General features: G+C 46.3%; 1 protein-coding gene across 9 annotated transcripts in view; it reads right to left on the bottom strand.

The window, feature by feature from the left end:
* The window catches only part of SPTAN1 (spectrin alpha, non-erythrocytic 1), an 81,164-nt gene that overhangs the window by 29,432 nt on the left and 31,628 nt on the right, over positions 1–20,104 (bottom strand). For 6 of the 9 annotated variants that reach the window (XM_054501098.2, XM_054501097.2, XM_054501093.2 and 3 more), the window contains exons 17-28: positions 19,623–19,866; positions 19,305–19,427; positions 18,197–18,414; positions 16,411–16,503; positions 15,180–15,314; positions 12,522–12,670; positions 11,089–11,148; positions 9,757–9,955; positions 5,648–5,752; positions 5,174–5,197; positions 4,058–4,093; positions 626–673 (exon numbers count right to left, since the gene is read on the bottom strand). In XM_054501098.2, the coding sequence (XP_054357073.1) occupies positions 626–673; positions 4,058–4,093; positions 5,174–5,197; positions 5,648–5,752; positions 9,757–9,955; positions 11,089–11,148; positions 12,522–12,670; positions 15,180–15,314; positions 16,411–16,503; positions 18,197–18,414; positions 19,305–19,427; positions 19,623–19,866 (1,434 nt within the window). The remainder of the gene's footprint in view (positions 1–625; positions 674–4,057; positions 4,094–5,173; positions 5,198–5,647; positions 5,753–9,756; positions 9,956–11,088; positions 11,149–12,521; positions 12,671–15,179; positions 15,315–16,410; positions 16,504–18,196; positions 18,415–19,304; positions 19,428–19,622; positions 19,867–20,104) is intronic. The other 3 variants (XM_054501096.2, XM_063650372.1, XM_054501095.2) reach the window with 1 other exon arrangement.

Below are 20,104 nucleotides of genomic sequence, written 5' to 3'. Positions count from 1 at the left end.
TCCTGTTTCCAACCTTCCTCGCTGAATAAATTAGTATACAATATTCCAGTAAGAGCCAAGACAAAACTAGCTGTGCTTGACAGCTTCAACACCCACAAACACCTGACCTAGGCATCCCCTCTGAGGCAGCAGGAGAGACACAGCTGACTTTTCCTTACTCTCACCTCCTAGCCTGGGGCCTGGCAGGTAGCAACTGCTTCCTAAGTCACAGCTGCGTGGAGAAATCCCAGCAAGTCTGCTGCCTCCCAACACCCAATCAGCAGACTCTCAGGCCAGAGCAGGCCTGGGAAGAGCCGGCATGCCACAGGACCTCGCACTGCAGGTGGCAAGGAAGCCGCTCACTGCATTCCTGAGACTGTGCTCCTTCCAGCTCCCTGCCCTACTGGAACTCAGAGGGCAGGCTTGCTCCACTGTTGAGAACTGGCGGGCTCTTGACCAGGAAAGCCACCAAGCTACCCAGCAGCCACGAGTGTGCTGATATTTACTTAGGACATGCTTGGACCCAGCAGAGTGAGATATGTCACAGGTCACACGGCTGACAAGAACAAGAGCTCTGCTGGAGACAGGGAAGGAAGATAGTGGAGAAAACCAGGGGAGATCAGAGGAGCTGGTCACTGCTTCTTACCTTGATGGAATTAAAGGTGGCCACGGTGTGAACCATCAGACGAGCAGACTAGGTAGGGAGGAAAGCAGAAGGCAAAACTAATCAAGTGTCTGGCAATTAGAGATCTGAGCTGCAAGTGTTACTGACTAGGTCCCTGTGATCAACCCAAATTACCTTAAAGGGATACTGGCAACATTCTTAACAGAGACATCAGTAGAAGTGTCAACTACTAGAATGTCGTCAAAATACCCAAAGTGCACAATTAGACTCAACTGAGTAATTACTCTGAGTAATTTTATCTGATGAAGAGTGAAAAGAGAATGGTAAAAACCACAATTCTAGCAGCTAGTTGGACAGAAAAATACCTAAAAGACTAATATTAGTGTTATTTTCTTGTCTATACTACAGGAGAACATTTCAGAAAAAAAAAAAAAAACCTAAATTTAACAAATGCTGGCAGCTGAGACTGTTTAACAACCAGGAGCACTAATAATCACTTTCATCTCCAATTATAGTTACTGGGTTGTTGTTCTTTTTAACAGTATCCCCGTTGAAGGTCAACAGCTTTACCAGAGGGAAAAAATAAAGCAGTGAATTAGCTTTCAACAATGTACATTTCAACAACATAGCTTTCAACAACGTAGATACTTCTAAAAATCTAAAGTCCCTTAGGGCTAGGCATGGTGGCTCATGTCTGTAATCCCAGCACTTTGGGGGGCCAAGGGTGGGTGGATCACCTGAGGTCAGGAGTTTGAGACCAGCCTGACCAACATGGTGAAACCCCGTCTCCACTAAAAATACAAAAATTAGCTGGGCACAGTGGTATGAGCCTGTAATCCCAGCTACTTGGGAGGCTAAGGCATGAGAATTGCTTGAACCTGGGAGGCAGAGGTTGCAGTGAGCTGAGATTGCGCCACTGCACTCCAGCCTGGGCAACAGAGCAAGACTCCGTCTCAAAAATAAATAAATAAATAAAATACAAATAAAAACAAATAAAGTCCCTTAGGATCTTACAGCCCACCCAATTCATTGGAAAGAAACTCTAATTGGCCCAGGTTATAATGCTCACAACGCTTTGAGTAAAGAACAGAGGAAGGGCACGGTGGCGCACGCCTGTAATCCCAGCACTTTGGGAGGCCAAGGTGGGTGGATCACCTGAGGTTAGGAGATCAATACCAGCCTGGCCAACTTGGCGAAACCCCGTCTCTACTAAAAATATAAAAATTAGCCAGGTATGGTGGCGGGTGCCTGTAATCCTAGCTACACGGCAGGCTGAGGTGGGAGAATTGCTTGAACCCAGGAGGCAGAGGTTGCAGTGAGCTGAGATCACGTCATTGCACTCCAGCCTGGGCGAAAGAGCAAGACTCTGTCTCAAAAAAAAAAAAAAAAAAGAACAGGAGGGCAGGAGGGCTGAGCTTGGATGCAGATGTCCTCATGGCATCCCTAGGTGACATTTTCAACCCGTGTGTTTATAGGGGTCAGAAGGTAGACCCACTGTCTCCAATAAGAGGTATTGGGATTTATAAAGGTATCTAAAATACATTTCTGAAACAATACTTATGTTATCAGAAACATTCTGTTGAGGGGGTAAGGCTGTTGCCCATTCATATAATCAATGACCAAGTTTTGCTACGTAAGAAAAGCGAAGAGTGAGAAAAGGAGAGAAAGTTGAATAGAAGCAAAGGCGTATACCCAAGCCTGGCCCAATTAGAAATCTACTTAATGAGGAGAATAGTCAGATCCAGTGGGGGAAGGAGGCCACAAGACACAGACCCCTCTCAGCCTAGGTCCTCAGGAGAGGTCAGACAAGGTGACTGAGTGGGTTCAAAGGTGGACACGGAAGGGTTGTTGGGGGGAGGCTTTTTGTTTTTAGGTTTTCATGGCTTCTTCATATTTCTGGGGACACACTTAAAATTTTTTACTTTTTGTTTTTTATTTGCTTGTCAACTCACCACTGTACTAATGAGAAGAAGGCCTACTTTTTTTTTTCTTCTTTTTAAAACATTTTTATTTTTATTTTTATTTGTAGAGCCGGGGTTTTGCCATGTTGCCCAGGCTGGTCTCCAATTCCTGGGCTCATCCACCTGTGGCAGCCTCCCACAATGCTGGGATTACAGGTGTGAGCCACAACACCTAGCCAAAAGATCTACTTTTATAAAGTCAGAATCTGCGCTCTAACTTGCCTGTAACTCAAGTGATGTATTCCTGAAGAGCTGGGTCAGGAGGGAAGATGCTAGAACTGAGACACAGGCAACCAGTTACACAATCACAGCTATAAATGTATCACATAAAAAACCTCAGCCGGGCCAGTAATCCCAACGCTTTGGGAGGCCGAGGCAGGTGGATCACCCGAGGTCAGGAGTTTGAGACCAGCCTGGCCAACACAGGGAAACCCTATCTCTTCTGAACATACAAAAATTAGGAGGCATGGTGGTGCATGCCTGTAATCCCAGCTACTAGGGGGGCTGAGGAAGGAGGATCGCTTGAATCTGGGAAGCAGAGGTTGCAGTGAGCTGAGATCGTGGCACTGCACTCCAGCCTGGGCAACAGAGCAAGACTCCGTCTCAAAAAAAAAAAAAAAAAAAAGACCTTCTCCCTGGCTGTGCGCTGTGACTCTCAGGCCTGTAATCCCAACACTTTGGAAGGCTGAGGCAGGCGGATCACCTGAGGTCAGGAGTTAAAGACCACCCTGGCCAACGTGGCAAAACCCTGTCTCTACTAAAAATACAAAAATTAGCCAGGCGTGGTGGCACAAGCCTGTAGTCCCAACTACTTGGGAGGCTGAGGCAGGAGAATTGCTTGAACTGGGGAGACGGAGGTTGCAGTGAGCCAAGATTGCGCCACTGCACTCCAGCCTGGGTGACAGGGCAATACTCCATCTCAAAACAAAACAAAAAAACACACCTTCTCTCCTGTATTCTTGGTCAGGGATGGCCCATTCTGGTTAAGCCATATTCACACCCAGATTTGTCCAGAGAAATGTCTACTGTAGTGGGGAAACATCTCATTCCTCCCTTTACATCTCTGTATTGGGCATTTCTGAAGCCTTTCTTAGGCCACAGGATAAAGAGGCCAGGCAGATGGTGAATGAAGGCCTGCCCTCCTTTATATGTGTAGTTGTTCTCGTGTTCACACGTCATTTCCCCTCGGACCGCCTCTTACTGGTGGGACCCTGCCAACGACAGTGCTCCCTGCCGCAGCATATCCTGCACCAACATGGGTAATCAATGCAACCTAACTGTACTGAGCATTTGACATAGACACTCTGCTTTTGTATATTAAGCATCACATTTTAAGAGTTAACAGATTCAGAAAGAAACCAGCCCAAACAAGTCCAGAAATGACTAAAGACTTAAGACAAGCTGAATATTGAGAGAAAGGCACACCAGAAAAGGACATATTTCATGATCTCGCAAAGCTCTTGAAAACAATAATTTGCAAAGGAGTTCTTACCTTCCACGGGGAAGCTGTCTTGGAATCAGTTTCATCCTATTCAAAGAAAGAGGAATTTAGGCAGCCAAGCAATTGACCGTGAAACAAAGCACCTGGCCTTTCCAGAGAATGACTCTAGTTTCCCCCAGGGGAGATCCCAGACATTAATACATTAACCAAAACAGCATTTTCCCTCCATAGTTTGGCTGGTAACAAACTACAAGGCTGGTTAAGAAAAATTAAGCCAACAAACAGGAGAGAAAAATTCCAGTTCTTTATCCAGTAGAAGAAATGGAGAGAATGAAGAAATTTAATAAGAAAATCACCAACTTTTCTTTATGTTGTACTCATAAGACTGTCCGCAAAGGGGTAATAAACAAACCTAAAGATAGCTATAGAAAAAGTTTTAGAAAACTGAAGAGACAAAAAACTTTTTTTTTTTTTTTTAGAGCTGTGCTTTGTGTTGCATGCCTGTTGTCCTAGATACCTGGGAGGCTGAGGTGGGAGAATTGCTTGAGGCCAGGAGTTCGAGGCTGCAGTAGGCTATAACCGCAGCTGTGAAAAGGTGAAAAGCCACTGACCTCCAGTCTGGGCAACAAAGCAAGACCCTAGCTCTTAAAAAAAAAAAAAAAACACCAACTTTTTTTGTCTTTTGGAGAATGGCAAATAGAAATCAATTTCTGGGCCAGGCGCGGTGGCTCACATCTGTAATCCCAGCACTCTGGGAAGCTGAGGTGGGCGGATCACCTGAGGTTGGGAGTTCGAGACCAGCCTGGGCAACATGGTGAAACCCCGTCTCTACTAAAAATACAAAAATTAGCTGGGTGTGGTGCCACATGCCTGGAATTCCAGCTACTCAGGAAGCTGAGATGGGAGAATCACTTGAACCTGGGCAGTGGAGGTTGCAGTGAGCCAAGATCACACCACTGCACTCCAGCCTGGGTGACAGAGTAAGACTCCGTCCCAAAAAAAAAAAAAAGAAATCAATTTTTTGGTGTTTTCCACAAATCTTTACACACAAAAGGCATCTGAGGTTCAGGAACAGCAATTCTGATGAAGAAGTTCTTGGCTTAATATTCTTCCCAAGATTTAAGTCCTTCTCATGTTCAAGATCCACATGCAGCACCCGAAACTTACCCTGGGCATCATGCCATACACTTCCTACAAGGAGAGAGAGAAACCAGTTTTATTATTAGAAGAAATACACATCTCTCAAGAATACTCATTATGGCCAAAACTGGAAATACAGGAGAGAATTCCAAAAAGACAAATGGAAATGCCAGTCCAAATGTCCAGCAGAGCTTCAAGTATTTATATATAAACTTTTTCTTTGAGGAACTTATGAAATTACCATTAGTTAATGGCTATATAAACATCAAATATTTAATGAGCTTACGGAGAAGACAGGAGCCCCCCCAAACCAAATGAAAGTGAGGGATATTGGTATAAAGAAGTTAATCACAATGGTTTTGGTCACATAGACGACTTGACCTACAGCCAAGCCACAGTTCTGTGTTATGAAACGCTGCTTGTTGGGCTATGACAGACATAGGAGGAACAAAGCTGCATCCTTACAGCAACAGATCCTCACTCCAAGATGGAGACACCTACCTGTTGTTGCACAGCCTGCACCTCCTCTGCCATGAGACCTTCAGACTCCAGGTCTTCAGCTACCTTGTTAATGTCCTTCAACCGTGACTCATTGGCCTTCAGGTCCTTTAAAGCAAAAGCCATAATAACTAAAACCCAAAATAGCAAGCCAAAGTCAAAGGAGACATAGTCACAAACTATGGCTTGAAACTATAAGGATTCTTCTACAAGGGCCTACCAAAACAAAAACAAAAACAAAAAGGGATTAAAAAAATAAGCTATGGCTGGGCATGGTGGCTCACGCCTGTAATCCCAGCACTTTGGGAGGCCGAGGCAGGCGGATCACCTGAGGTCAGGAGTTCGAGACCAGCCTAACCAACATGGAGAAACCCTGTCCCTACTAAAAATACAAAATTAGCTGGGTGTGGGGGCCCATGCCTGTAATCCCAGCTACTCGGGGGGCTGAGGCAAGAGAATCGCTTGAACCCGGTAGGCAGAGGTTGTGGTGAGCTGAGATTGCGCCATTGCACTCCAGCCTGGGCAACAACAGCAAAACTCCATCTCAAAAACAAAACAAAACAGGCCTGGTGCGGTGGCTCACGCCTGTAATCCCAACACTTTGGGAGGCCGAAGTGGGTGGATCACAAGGTCAGGAGTCCAAGACCAGCCGGGCTGAGATGGTGAAACCTTGTCTCTACTAATACAAAAATTAGCTAGGCGCAGTGGCAGGCGCCTGTAATCCCAGCTACTTGGGAGGTTGAGGCAGGAGAATCACTTGAACCCGGGGTGGGGCAGAGGTTGCAGTGAGCCAAAATCGCGCCACTGCACTCCATCCTGGGCAACAGAGCAAGACTGTCTCAAAACAAAACAAAACAAACAAAAAAAGCTATAAGGATCTGTTCAACAGGTATCCCTATGGATTGGTTTTCCCAGTCCTCAGATAATTATTGGACTCAATTTACTTCATTAACTGTAGTTTTTTCGTTTTTTGTTTTTTTTGGAGACAAGGTCTCGCTGTCACCCAGGCTGGAGTGGAGTATTACAATCATGGATCACTGCAGCCTCTACCTCCCAGGCTCAAGCAATCCTCCTACCTCAATCTTTTGAGTAGCTTGGACTACAGGCACACACCACTATGCCCAGCAAATATTTTTATCAAATAGAGACTTTTTAAAAAACTCTTTTTGGTTTTAAAACAATGTTTTAAAAATGTGATGAGGCCAGGTGTGGTGGCTCACATCTTTAATGCCTGCACTATGGGAGGCCAAAGCAGGAGGATTGCTTAAGTAGTTCAAGACCAGCTTGGGGCAACATAACCAGACCATCTCTACAGAAAAATTTTTTTTCTTTTTTAATTTTTTTTCTCTAATGAGACTCAGTCTCACTCTGTTGCCCAGACTGGAGCGCAGTGGCATGATCACGGCTCATTGCAACCTCCGCCTTCCAGGTTCAAGCGACCTTCGTGCCTCAGCCTCCCGAGTAGCTGGGACTACAGGCAGGTGCTACCACGCCCAGCTGATTTTTGTATTTTCAGCAGAGATGGGGTTTCGCCATGTTGGCCAGGCTAGTCTCAAACTCCTGACCTTAGGTGATCCGCCTGCCTCGGCGTCCCAAAGTGTTGGGATTACAGGCGTGCGCCACTGGGCCCGGCCAGAAAAATTTTTTCAATTATAATAATGGATGTGGTAGCCTATGTCCATAGTCCCAGCCACTCGGGTGGCTGAGGTGGAAGGATCACTTGAGCACAGGAGTTCAAGGTTACAGTGAGCTATGATCATCCCACTGCACTCTACCCTGTGTGAGAGAGTGAGACCCTATCTCTAAAAAATAAACAAAAACGAGATAAAATTTTAATGCACAGTTACTATAGGAGAAAGAAGCTCTCCCTCCTCATTTTAATTTGTTGTAAGAATCCTTTTAAGTGGTGGAATGGATAAACAATGTGTAGTATATCAGGCCGGGCACGGTGGCTCACACCTGTAATCCCAGCACTTTGGGAGGCCAAGGCGGGTGGATCACAAGGTCAGGAGATCGAAACCATCCTGGCTAACACGGTGAAACCCCGTCTCTACTAAAAAAAAAAAAAATACAAAAAATTAGCCGGGCGTGGTGGCAGGTGCCTGTAGTCCCAGCTACTTGGGAGGCTGATGCAGGAGAATGGCGTGAACCTGGGAGGTGGAGGTTGCAGTGAGCTGAGATTGCACCACTGCACTCCAGCCTGGGCGACAGAGCAAGACTCTGTCTCAAAAAAAAAAACAAAAAACAAAAAACGAACAAAACAAAACAAAAAAAACCCAAAAACAGTGTGTAGTGTATCAAACAGTGGAATATTATTCAGCAATAAAAAGGAATGGAGTACTGGACTGGTATGTGCTACAAAAAGGATGAACCTGGAAAACGTTATGGACTGGGTGAGGTGGCTCACACCTGTAATCCCAGCACTTTGGAAGGGCAAGCTGGGCAGACGGCCTGAGCTCAGGAGTTTGAGACCAGACTGGACAACATGGCGAAACCTTGTCTCTACAAAAAATACAAAAATTAGCTAAGCATAGCAGTGCATATCTATAGTCCCAGCTACTCAGGAGGCTGAAGTAAGCTGAGACTGGGCCACTGCACTCCAGCCTGGGCAACAGAATGATACCTTGTCTCAAAAATAAATAAATAAAAGAAAACATAAACAAAAGAAGCCAGTCACAAAAAGTCACATAACGTGATTCCATTTATATAAATGTCCAGAATAGGTAAATCTGGAGGCAAGCAGCAGATGAGTGGCTGCGCGGGCCACTGGGGTTAGGGAGAATGGCAAATGAATGCTTGACGGATATGTGGTTTTCTTCTGAAGTGATACAAATGTTTCGGAACTAGAGGTGGTGGTTGCACAACATTGTGAATGTACTAAATATCACTGAATTGTACAGTTTAAAATGGCTAGCTTTGTGAATTTACTCCAATTAAAAAAAAAAAAAAAGGAGTACTTTCACATCTATTGTAGTTTAAGCTTAGAAAAGTTCTTATAACAACATGTAGAGAACATAGCATATCTTTCCTTAAAACTAAACTCGTGCAAAAAGGTTTCAATTAAAGTCTTTTAAAAATAGCTACACAGGCCAGGTGTGGTAGCTCAGGCCTGTAATCCCAGCATTTTGAGAAGCCGAGGTGGGCGGATCACTTGAGGCCAGGAGTTCAAGACCAGGCTGGCCAACATGGCAAAATCCCGGCTGTACTAAAAATAGAAAAATTTGCCAGACATGGTCGCGCGTACCTGTAATCCCAGCTACTCGGGTGGCTGTGGCATGAGAATCACTTGAGCCTGGGAGGCAGAAGTTGCAGTGAGCTGAGATCGAGCCACTGCACTCTAGCCTGGGCGATAGAGTGGGACTCTGTCTTGAAAAAAAAAAACTGAGGCCAGGCGCGGTGGCTCACACCTGTAATCCCAGCACTTTGGGAGGCCGAGGCAGGCGGATCACCTGAGGTCAGCAGTTTGAGACCAGCCTGACTAATATGGTAAAACCTCGTCTCTACTAAAAATACAAAAACTAGCCGGGCGTGGTGGCGAGCTACTCGGGAGGCTGAGACAGGAGAACTGCTTGAACCTGGGAGGAGGAGGTTGCAGTGAGCTGAGATCATGCCATTGCACTCCAGCCTGGGCGACAAAAGAGAGACTCTGTCTCAAAAGGAAAAAAAAAAATTGGAAAAAAAAAAAAAAGCTACATAGATGATGGAATGTAATCTATGTAATTTGCATTCCAGTAATTTGCAGTCAGAAATCAAGAGACTCTGGCTGGGCGCAGAAGCTCATGGCTACAATCCCAGCACTTTGGGAGGCTGAGGCGGGTGGATCACCTCAAGTTAGGAGTTCGAGGCCAGCCTGGCCAACAAGGTGAAACACTGTCACCACTAAAAATACAAAAATTAGCTGGACATGGTGGCAGGCACCTGCAATCCCAGCTACTTGGGAGGCTGAGGCATGGGAATCACTTCAATCCAGGAGGCAGAGGTTGCAGTGAGCCGAAGTCATACCACTGCACTCCAGCTTGGATGACAGCAAGAATCCATCTCAAAAAAAAAAAAAAATCAAGAGACTCAAATCTTTAAACAAATTTTCAGCTGAGCCCTAAGATTGCCCATACCTTCTGGAAGTCATCAAACTTCTTCTGGAGCACCTCAACCTGCTCCAAGTCTGCGCCGACCTCCTCACTTGTCAGAGCGGCTTCCTTCTCATTGATCCATTGCTGTAGTTCATTCGCTTCACGGAACAACATAAACTTCTTGCAACTCTTCTCCAACATGCCTTTACGCTTCTCACCCAGTTCCAGCAGAGAATGATATCTGATGGAATTCAAGAGGGTGACAGGAGGGACAAGGAAGGCAGTTAGCTGTAGATGCTAACATAAAGGCAAACCACGAGCTGTCTCCAAGATGTGGATTCCAGGCTACGAGTTTGTAATGATGATGCCCTAGTAACAGAGTTATCAGATGAAGACGAGGATTCCAAGTACCCACACCACAGCCTGAGAGATAGGCGCACACTGTACTGTTCACAACTAGGTGGCTAGAACAGCCAGGCACACTTATCCCCAGGCCAATTCCGCACTTATAACAACACAACCACAAGTGACTGAAACCAAGCGCTTAAGCACAGTAACACAGGGTTCATGCAACTACAGTGGAGAGATGAAATGAATTTGCTGGGCAGAATGTACACAGAGGGTTTTTTTGTCTTTTATAATTCTCTGAATAGCCCCCAGGCTGGCGTGAGGTGGGGGAAGGTACACTGAGCTTTAAAATTTCCTCATATAGGATGTTTTATCTCCATATTAGTAGGTCATTTCTAAAATGATACATTCAGCTCTCAGAAAGTTTTGGCAAGTTCAGAAGGAAAATCAGGCACAGTACTGAGTATCTGTGCCATTCTGTTACTTGAAAGATTTCTTAAGAATCAAAGAATATTCTAACCCTCGGGAACTAAAATACAAAAGGCTGAAATATTATCTTTGAACACGAAAACAACAAACAATAAAAAACTAAAAGTTAAAAAAAACTAGAATCACCATCAAATCTAAGTGTCCCAAAGTGAAATAAAAAAGCAATGAGTTACCAAGAATCAGAGCACTTTAAGAGAAGCATACGATTTCCTTCCTACTAAGGAAAACTATAGAACAGGCCTTCAGGTTTGCTGCTGATAGTGGCTGGTCCACCACAAAAACCAACAGGAGGGGGAACCAACACCACTCTGAACACACAGCTGCACATGGAAGCAACCAATCAGATAAGCAGTCATCGACTGACACAGCTGCACCACGACCTCTTCCCTTGTGAGCCAAAGCTACTGCACAGACAGGCAGTTCCTCCCACCACCTCATCTTTCTGGATGGACAAAGGCCTTCAAGAGAAGCGGCAGAGGGAGAATGGACAGGGTAGCAGTGGACATTGGTGCTCTGCAAGACTCTCAGCCTACTCACAGTTCTTCCACCTGCTTCATACGCAGAGATACACTGCCGGCCTCCTTAGTTATGCGTGTCCTGCACAGAGGGGGCACAGCAAAAGCATGCACAAATTAGTGGGATTAATCCACAGAGATGAAAGGCAGCAGCTCCGACTGGTGCCATGATGGTGGATGCTTAATGTTGGGAAACTATGGAGTCATTCAACAGCTCTAAGGAGCAGTCTAGGTCATGAGTGAAATGACAGTAAAGAAATAGCAGGAAAATTAGAGGGTTAGTTCACCTTCATTTTCCTGGCAGGTCTGCCATGCTTAAGGCAGATTTTCCTGTACTGAAAACACTGGTAACTTCACAGAGCAAGGTCAGGGAACAGACTGGACTACCCTTAGAAAGAAATTTTACTGAGTGCTAACAGGCAATTTAGCCACGTATTTGACCTACTTTTTTCCTCTTATATTTATGACCCAGACTACTGGTAAGAATACAAACCAAGGCCAGGCATGGTGGCTCACGCCTGTAATCCCAGCACTTTGGGAGGCCAAGGCGGGCGGATCATGAGGTCAGGAGTTTGAGACCAGCCTGGCCAACATAGTGAAACCCCATCTCTAATAAAAATACAAAAATTAGCCGGGCATGGTGGCACGTGTCAGCCGTCCCAGCTACTTGGGAGGCTGAGGCAGGAGAATTACTTGAACCCAGGAGGCAGAGGTTGCAGTAAGCCAAGATCACACCTCTAGCCTGGATGACTGCACTCTAGCCTGGATGACAGAGCAAGACTCTGTCTCAAAAAAAAAAAAAAGAATATAAACCAAAACCTCCCATTCTTATCTCTATAGTAACAGAATCTATAAAGTGGACAAATAACTCTGATCTTACTGAGGATCACTGGAGCCCAAAAATTCTACTATTCTACCCAAACTCTAGTGGGAATATATTTCCTGGATATTTGCCAAGTGTCCAAAACTGCTGATTCCACTAGTGGAGTCAGAAATACTCTAAAGGAGGGACACAGGGCAATATGGGGGCTCAGCTAGAGGAAAGAGGACGGAGGCATTTCATTACAAAATTCCATTCTCAGAACTCAAAGCTATGGCAGACAGAGAAGCTCTGAAAGCAGCTTTTCAAAGTGGACAGAGCTGTAGGGGTGTAGAATATCTGAAAATCCAATTACAAAAAGCATCTCAAACCAAAAGACAAATGGCAATGATTAGAAAAATTCTGGTTAGGAAAAACTCATGAACACTGGTGGAAAAAAAACAAAGGAATATAAGTCATCAGTCAGGGGTTTGAGACCCACACAGGGAGGTCTGTGGGCTCAAAGTGGGGTGGAGACAGCAGGAGGCGTGCAGGTGGGCTCCAGGAGCCTCAGGACACGCCTAAGCTTCGGCCCGTGTGGAACAGAGTATGCCTATGGGACGCCTAGCCCTTGCGGCCCCCAGTGTCATCCTTACTGATTGTCAATCTGCTCCTGCCGCAGTGCTATGCTGCCTTGCTCCTCCAGGAGATTCTCCCGGGAGGCTGACTGGGCGGGGTCCAATTTCTTCACGTAAGCAGCCGGCACGAAACCCTGACGATCGTTCACTTCCACTTTCCACCAATCCTAAGGGAAAAAGAGGGAGAACTGAAAGTAAATTCCTTCTCTGAGAGGGAGAATCCAAGGAGGTCATGTGTGCGCACACACACGAGAGCGTTGTTTTAAGAGGTCCAAAACGGCCGGCCACGGTGGCTCACACCTGTAATCCCAGCACTTTGGGAGGCCAAAGAGGGTGGATTACCAGGTCAGGAGATTGAGACCATCCTGGCCAACACAGTGAAACCCCATCTCTACTAAAAAAAATACAAAAAAAATTAGCCGGGCGTGGTGGTGGGTGTCTGTAGTCCCAGCTACTCGGCAGGCTGATGCAGGAGAATGGCGTGAACCCGGGAGGCAGAGCTTGCAGTGAGCTGAGATTGCACAACTGCACTCCAGCCTGGGCGTCAGTGCGAGACTCTGTCTCAAAAAAAAAAAAAAAGGTCCAAAATGATATTAAAGTCACTTTACATAAGGTCTGATAATTCAGTCCCTTCCTCACCTGCCACACCTGCAGAGGGTCACAGGCAGAAGAGCAATGCCGCCTGCCACCAAGGCCAGCCTTCTCTCTGCTTAGATGCTCCAGAGCTGTGCTAACACTGTAGCCACCAGTCACATGTGCCCACTTAACTTTCGTTGAGTTAGAACTCTTTTTTATTGGAGACAGAGTCTTGCTCTGTCGCCAGGCTGGAGTGCAGTGGCGCGATCTTGGCTCATTGCAATCTCTGCCTCCTGGGTTTAAGCGATTCCCCTGCCTCAGCCTCCCGAGTAGCTGGGACTACAGGTGCACACCACCACGCCCAGCTAATTTTTTTGTATTTTAGTAGAGACAGGGTTTCACCATGTTGGCCAGGATGGTCTCGATCTCCTGACCACATGATCCACCCACCTCAGCCTCCCAAAGTGCTGAGATTATAGGCGTGAACCACCACGCCTGGCCTTTTAAAATTTTTATTATTAATATAAATAGAGATGAGGTCTCGCTATGTGCCCCAGGTTGGTCTCGAACTCCTGGGCTCAAGCGATCCTCCTGTCTAGGCCTCCCAAAGTGCTGGGATTACAGGCATGTGCCACCATGCCCAGCTTCATCGAGTTATAATTTAATTAAATAAAACACCCAGTTGTACTAGCCATATTTTAAGGGCTTACTATCACACGTAGCTAGTAGTTACTGCAGAAGCAGCACAGACACATTTCCACCATTACAGAAAGTTCTACTGGGCAATGCTGCTCTTGAATAAACCAAAGCTAGACCACAAGTTGGTTTAGGTTTAAATTAGACTCAATAGAAAGATAGGAATCACAGGTTTCCTCAAATTATCATGACAAGGATAAATAAGGTGTGGGAATGGGAATAAATTGGCTCTTAAAAATGGCCAAGGACATTTCTCCAGCCTTAACTAAAGCAGAAGGTAGGCCTCTTTCAGGATCAGTCAATCTGTGGATGTTTCAAGGCCACTGTCAATTCAGAGTGTGTTAGGCAAGAAAGGCTGGTGGACCAGGATGGATTTATTATTGTCATTATTTAGCCTAGAGAAGACAAAGCCTGTGGGGTGAGGTCACAGCTGTCTTTGATGATCTGCTGGGCTGAGATGTAGCTTGTAGTCTGGAGTAAGAAACCAACAGGTCGGCCAGGCGTGGTGGCTCATGCCTGTAATCCCAGCACTTTGGGAGGCCGAAGCAGGTGGATCACGAGGTCAGGAGATTGAGACCATCCTGGCTAACACGGTGAAACCCCGTCTCTACTAAAAATACAAAAAATTAGCCAGGCGTGGTGGCGGGCACCTGTGGTCCCAGCTACTCGGGAGGCTGAGGCAGGAGAATGGCGTGAACCTGGGAGGCGGAGCTTGGAGTGAGCCGAGATCACGCCACTGCACTGCAACCTGGGTGACAGCGCAAGACACTGTCTCAAAAAAAAAAAAAAAAGTCGGGCACGGTGGCTCACGCCTGTAATCCCAGCACTTTGGGAGGCCGAGGCGGGTGGATCACGAGGTCAGGAGATAGAGACCACGGTGAAACCCCGTCTCTACTAAAAATACAAAAAATTAGCCAGGTGCGGTGGTGGGCGCCTGTAGTCCCAGCTACTCGGGAGGCTGAAGCAGGAGAATGGCGTGAACACGGGAGGTGGAGCTTGCAGTGAGCTGAAATCGCGCCACTGCACTCCAGCCTGGGTGACAGAGCGAGACTCCGTCTCAAAAAAAGAAAAAAAAAAAAGAACAACAAGTCCAAGTTATACAGAAAGCAAACTTTGGCTTGACAGGACAAAAATTCCACCTAGAGACACTCAATGGTGAAAATAAGCTATCCTTCTGAGTGTGATTATCTATGCTTCTTGCAGGTATTCAAGAAGACAGATTAACTTCTTGGTCATACACAGTACTGCATAAATGTATGTCATGTGGGGGATTGGTGAGGAAACTCATCTCTTTGAATTCTAAGCCCTCTCATTTCAGGGAGACATGCAACCCACAGAAACCCAACTGAGCATATGTGGAGGTGCTAGCGTGGAACAAACACACAGCCACTCTCTGTGCCTTGCCTTGTTGGTGCTGTTGAGTAAGGTAAGGATATCTCCCTTCTTCATGGTGACCTCTCGGGGACTCTTCTCCTGATAGTCGTAGAGAGCCAAGACGAGCTCCTTCCCAGTCTCGTCATCCATGGGGGCCACTTGTTGCTAAAAATCCAAAGGAAGGGCAGACATGGTAAAAACACGTCCGTGCTGAGTCATCCAAGTACAGAGCAGATTCAAATGTCACCAGCTGTACCAAATGTACCAAATATACACTCATGAGAATTCTTCACTGAAGCTACCAATAAAATCTGATCCAAGAACTTTAAATTTTTGGTATCTTTAAAAGAAATCTCATTTTGTCTGGGCACGGTGGCTCATACCTGTAATCCCAGCACTTTGGGAGGCCGAGGCAGGCAGATTACCTGAGGTCGGGAGTTCGAGACCAGCCTGACCAACATGGAGAAACCCCATCTCTACTAAAAATACAAAACTAGCCAGGCGTGGTGGTGCGTGCCTGTAATCCCAGCTACTTGGGATGAGTCAGGAGAATCACTTGAACCTGGGAGGCGGAGGTTGCGGTGAGCCAAGATCAGGCCACTGCACTTCAACCTGGGCAACAAGAGTGAAATTCCATAAAAAAAAAAAAAAATCTCATTTTAAAGTAGGGCCGGGCGCAGTGCTCATGCCTATAATCCCAGCACTTTGGTAGGCCAAGGCAGGCGGAGCATGAGGTCAGGAATTCAAGACCAGCCTGGCCAACATAGTGAAACCCCATCTCTACTAAAAATACAAAAATTAGCTGGGCATGGTGGCGGGTGCCAGTAATCCAAGCTACTCAGGAGGCTGAGGCAGGGTAATTGCTTCAACCCAGGAGGCAGAGGTTGCAGTGAGCCAAGATAGTGCCACTGCACTCTAGCAAGACTCCATCTCAAAAAAAAAAAAAAAAATTTAGCTGGGCATGGTGGTGAACACCTGTAATCCCACCTACTTGGGAGGCTGAGTCAGGAGAATCACTTGAACCCAGGAGGCGGAGGTTGCAGTGAGCCGAGGTCATGCCACTGCACTCCAGCCTAGGCGACAGAGTGAGACTCTGTCTTTAAATAAATAAATAAATAAATCTTATTTTAAACTCTGTAAACCTTTGTGTCACAAGAGTTAATAGCAGAGTCAAATGGGGCCTATGATACGAACACCTGCTGACAGTATCTGAGTCCTTCAAGGCCTCCCTCCAGTAACCCATAAACTGTTACAAGTTTACCCGGCAGGACTGTGCTTGTTCTCGCAAAGCCTGGATGCTGCTGCCATAGGCACTGAGATCTGACATCAAAGCTTCGTGTTTCTTCAGTAGAGCCTGAAACCAAAACCACACATGGAGCACTGCACAGGGGCTGAAGCCTCCCATCCTCCACTGCACAGGGGCTGAAGCCTCCCATCCTCCACTGTGCAGGGGCTGAAGCCTCCCATCCTCCACTACCTCGCCAACCTGCCATCCTGCCTCAACAGCCTTTCAGTTGCACAATGATGTAATCACCTCCTGCCCTTCTTACAGTGCTAATATCATTTTCAAAGTTTTTCAGGATTCCCATCTTTTGGGACAATCATATATATTATGATTATAGCCTACTCATCCTGGTCTAGGCACAGTGGCTTATGCCTGTAATCCCAGCACTTTGGGAGGCTGAGGCAGGCAGATAGCTCGAGCCCAGGAGTTCAAGACCAGCCAGGGCAACATACTGACACTTCATCTCTACAGAAAATACAAAAATTAGCCAGATGTGATGGTGCGTGCCTGTAGTCCAAGCTACTCAGGGGACTGAGGCGGGAAGACTGCTGAGCACAGGAGGTCAAGGCTGTAGAGAGTCGTGACTGCGTCACTGTACTCCAGCCTTAGCGACAGAACAAGCACGGTGCCTCACGCCTGTAATCCCAGCACTTTGGGAGGCTGAGGCAGACAGATCACTTGAGGTCAGGAGTTCAAGACCAAACTGGCCAATGTGGTGAAACCCCATCTCTAATAAAAATACAAAAAAAGTTAGCTGGGCGTGGTGGCGGGCGCCTGTAATCCCAGCTACTCAGGAGGCCAAGGCAGAAGAATCTCTTGAACCCGGGAGGCGGAGGTTGCAGTTATCCAAGATCGTGCCCCTGCACTCCAACCTGGATGACAGAGTGAGCCTCTGTCTCAAAAAAAAAAAAAAAAAGGAAAAATTCAACTCATTCTAGTTTTTGTGAAGATTGGTAAGAGCTAGGTACAGGAACTATACCTAGACCTTTATGAATAAAATTTGAGAATTTTAGTCAAAAAACAGATACCAGTAAAAAACCAAGTACATCTATGTATGTATGTAGGCATGTTGGTATGTGGCTATATATGCACATTGGTATGTACATGTGTATGCTGGTATGTTTGCAGGTATGTATATATGTATGTGTGCATGTTGGTATGTTAGTATGTATGTAAGCACACATATGGTTTCACATAGATGAAACAAGAGTGACAAATGTTAACGGTTGAAGGTGAGTGACAAGTCATCTTCTCTCTCCTTCAGGTATGATTAAATTTTCATAATAAAAAGTGAAAAATGGGCCAGGAGGGGTGGTTCATTCCTATCATCCCAGCATTTTGGGAGGCTTTGGCAGGAGGATTGTTTGAGGCCAGGAGTTTGAAACCAGATGGGACAACATAGCGAGACCCTGTCTCTACTAAAAATAAAATTAAAATTAAAAAGCATAGCTAGGCCTAGTGGTACCTGCCTATAGTCACAACTACTTGGGAGGCTGAGGCAGGAGGAGTCCTTGAGCCCAGGAATTTCAGGCTGCAGTGAGCCACAATTGTACCATTGCATTCCAGCCTGGGCAAAAGTGAGACTTTGTCTCAAAAAAAAAAAAAAAAAAAAAAAAAAAGTAAAAAATGGATTCCAAAACATTTTAAAAAACAATCATTGTAATGCACAGCTCCCACACATCACTACTTCTCCTAACTTCCTTCTCAGTACAAGCCCTGTTCCACTTCCCTGGCAGGTGAGACGCTTCCCAAGCCTGGTTACCTCAGCAGAGTCTTCGTCCTTGCCATAGTCAGTGCTGCCCACAATGGGTTCCTTCTCCCGCATCCAGGATTCGGCCTCGTTAGCATCAGCAAAGTACTGCTGGGCCTGCAGAGAGTCCTCCAGGTCCTGCCGACGCTGGGAGGCTTTGGCTTTCAGTGCCTCCCACTTTTGGTTCAGCTCGTGAAGCTTGGCCTTCACATCCTCTGCAGCAAAATGGCCTGGAAGGTGGGTAGGGAAAGAGGATAACAAAAACTATGTTGACACATCACAGAAGGACAAAAATAAGTTTTCTCTGTGTGTTCACGGCACTTTCATTACTATGTTTTGGTGAGCTGTGCCCTTTCATAATTCCAATTTTTTTGAGAGGCTCAGGTTCTAACCCTTTAACGGATTGTTTCATTTTTTGCCTCCTCAAACCATGACCTCTATCTAGACTCTAAGAAGCAGATATCACAAGTTGGCATTAGTGATAGTATCATAAAGACTAGTAACAGTACCACTGTAGTGCTCAGTTACTGAGACTGGCACGAGCAGGCACTCTATCAGCTCTTTCCCTACTTGGTTTCACTTACTCCCCACTACTGTGTCAGAAGAGGTGTTGTCATCCCCGTTTCACAGATAAGAAATTCAGGCTCAGAGCCGGGCGCAGTGGCTCACGGCTGTAATCCCAGCACTTTGGGAGGCCAAGGCAGGTGGATCACCTGAGGTCAGGAGTTTAAGACCAACCTGACCAATATGGTGAAACCCCATCTCTATTAAAAATACAAAAATTAGCTGGGTATGGTGGTGTGTGCCTGTAGTCCCAGCTACTTGGGAGGCTGAGACAGGAGAACTGCTTGAACTAGGGAAGCAGAGGTTCCAGTGAGCTGAGACCACGCCACTGAACTCCACCCTGGGTTGACAGAGTGAGACTCCGTCTCAAAAAAAAAAAAAAAAGAAATTCAGGCTCAGAAAGGGTAAGGTCTGGTCAGGTGGTACAGTTAGGAAAGAATGGGGATGGTATTCAGCCCCAGAGCCTGGTTTGTGATGCCCACATGGCCATGCCCTCGGCAAGAAGGGGAGACAGGAGGAGCAGCGCCAAGCCATGTCACTGATACCCATCACTCACCTTCCTCCACCATGGCATTCCCCTTCTGTGTAACTGCTTTGATGCGTGGTTCATGTCCAGCAATTTCTGCTTGTAAGGCTTGATGTTTCTTTAGCAGATTCTGGACCCCAATCAAATCCTTACCTGAAAGCAGACATCACTCCCCAGTTATCCAACCATGAAGAGAAAAGTCAGCACTGATTTGTGATTCTCAGCTACCACCACGGTTCCAGTTCAATAATTTGAGTTCGACCCTGCCCATCCTGACACGCATCCCCTTTATGCTACGATAGCACAGCCTTTCTCAAGTTGATTCCTACCTGAGGGAAGCAGACTGACCTCTGTTGGTAGATGCAGCAATGGGCTCTTTCTCTCGAATCCACGTCTCCTCATCCTCAACATCCCGGAAGAGCTGCTGCAACCGCAGAGAATCGGCCAGCTTCTGCTTCCGGGCAACCATGGGCTCCTTGAGTGCCTCATAGCGAGCCACGAGGGCTTCCTGTTTCTTCTTGATGTTTTCTGCATCAAAATGGCCAGCATCTTGGAACTGGCGGGCCTGAATGGTGATGCCATCAATTCGGTCCTGGGAATGCGAAAGGACAGAGCTGACTTTACTTTGGGTGTGGTTTTATTGTATACAAAGAAAAATTGATAAGGTCTTTCTCCCACTCCTGAGAGGATTCTTTCTGCTATCTCCTGCTTCATCTGGGGCTCCTAGAAAGCTCTAAGGGATGATATTTAATTTGAGCAGAAGCACATGCAGCACAGAGTGATCTAAGAAAATCAACACATTTCATCCCTCCCAAAACTCATTTAGTCTC

This window comes from Pongo pygmaeus, chromosome 13, assembly GCF_028885625.2.
Source record: "Pongo pygmaeus isolate AG05252 chromosome 13, NHGRI_mPonPyg2-v2.0_pri, whole genome shotgun sequence".
Classification (NCBI taxonomy): domain Eukaryota; kingdom Metazoa; phylum Chordata; class Mammalia; order Primates; family Hominidae; genus Pongo; species Pongo pygmaeus.
This window is presented reverse-complemented; position numbering and strand designations above follow the sequence as displayed.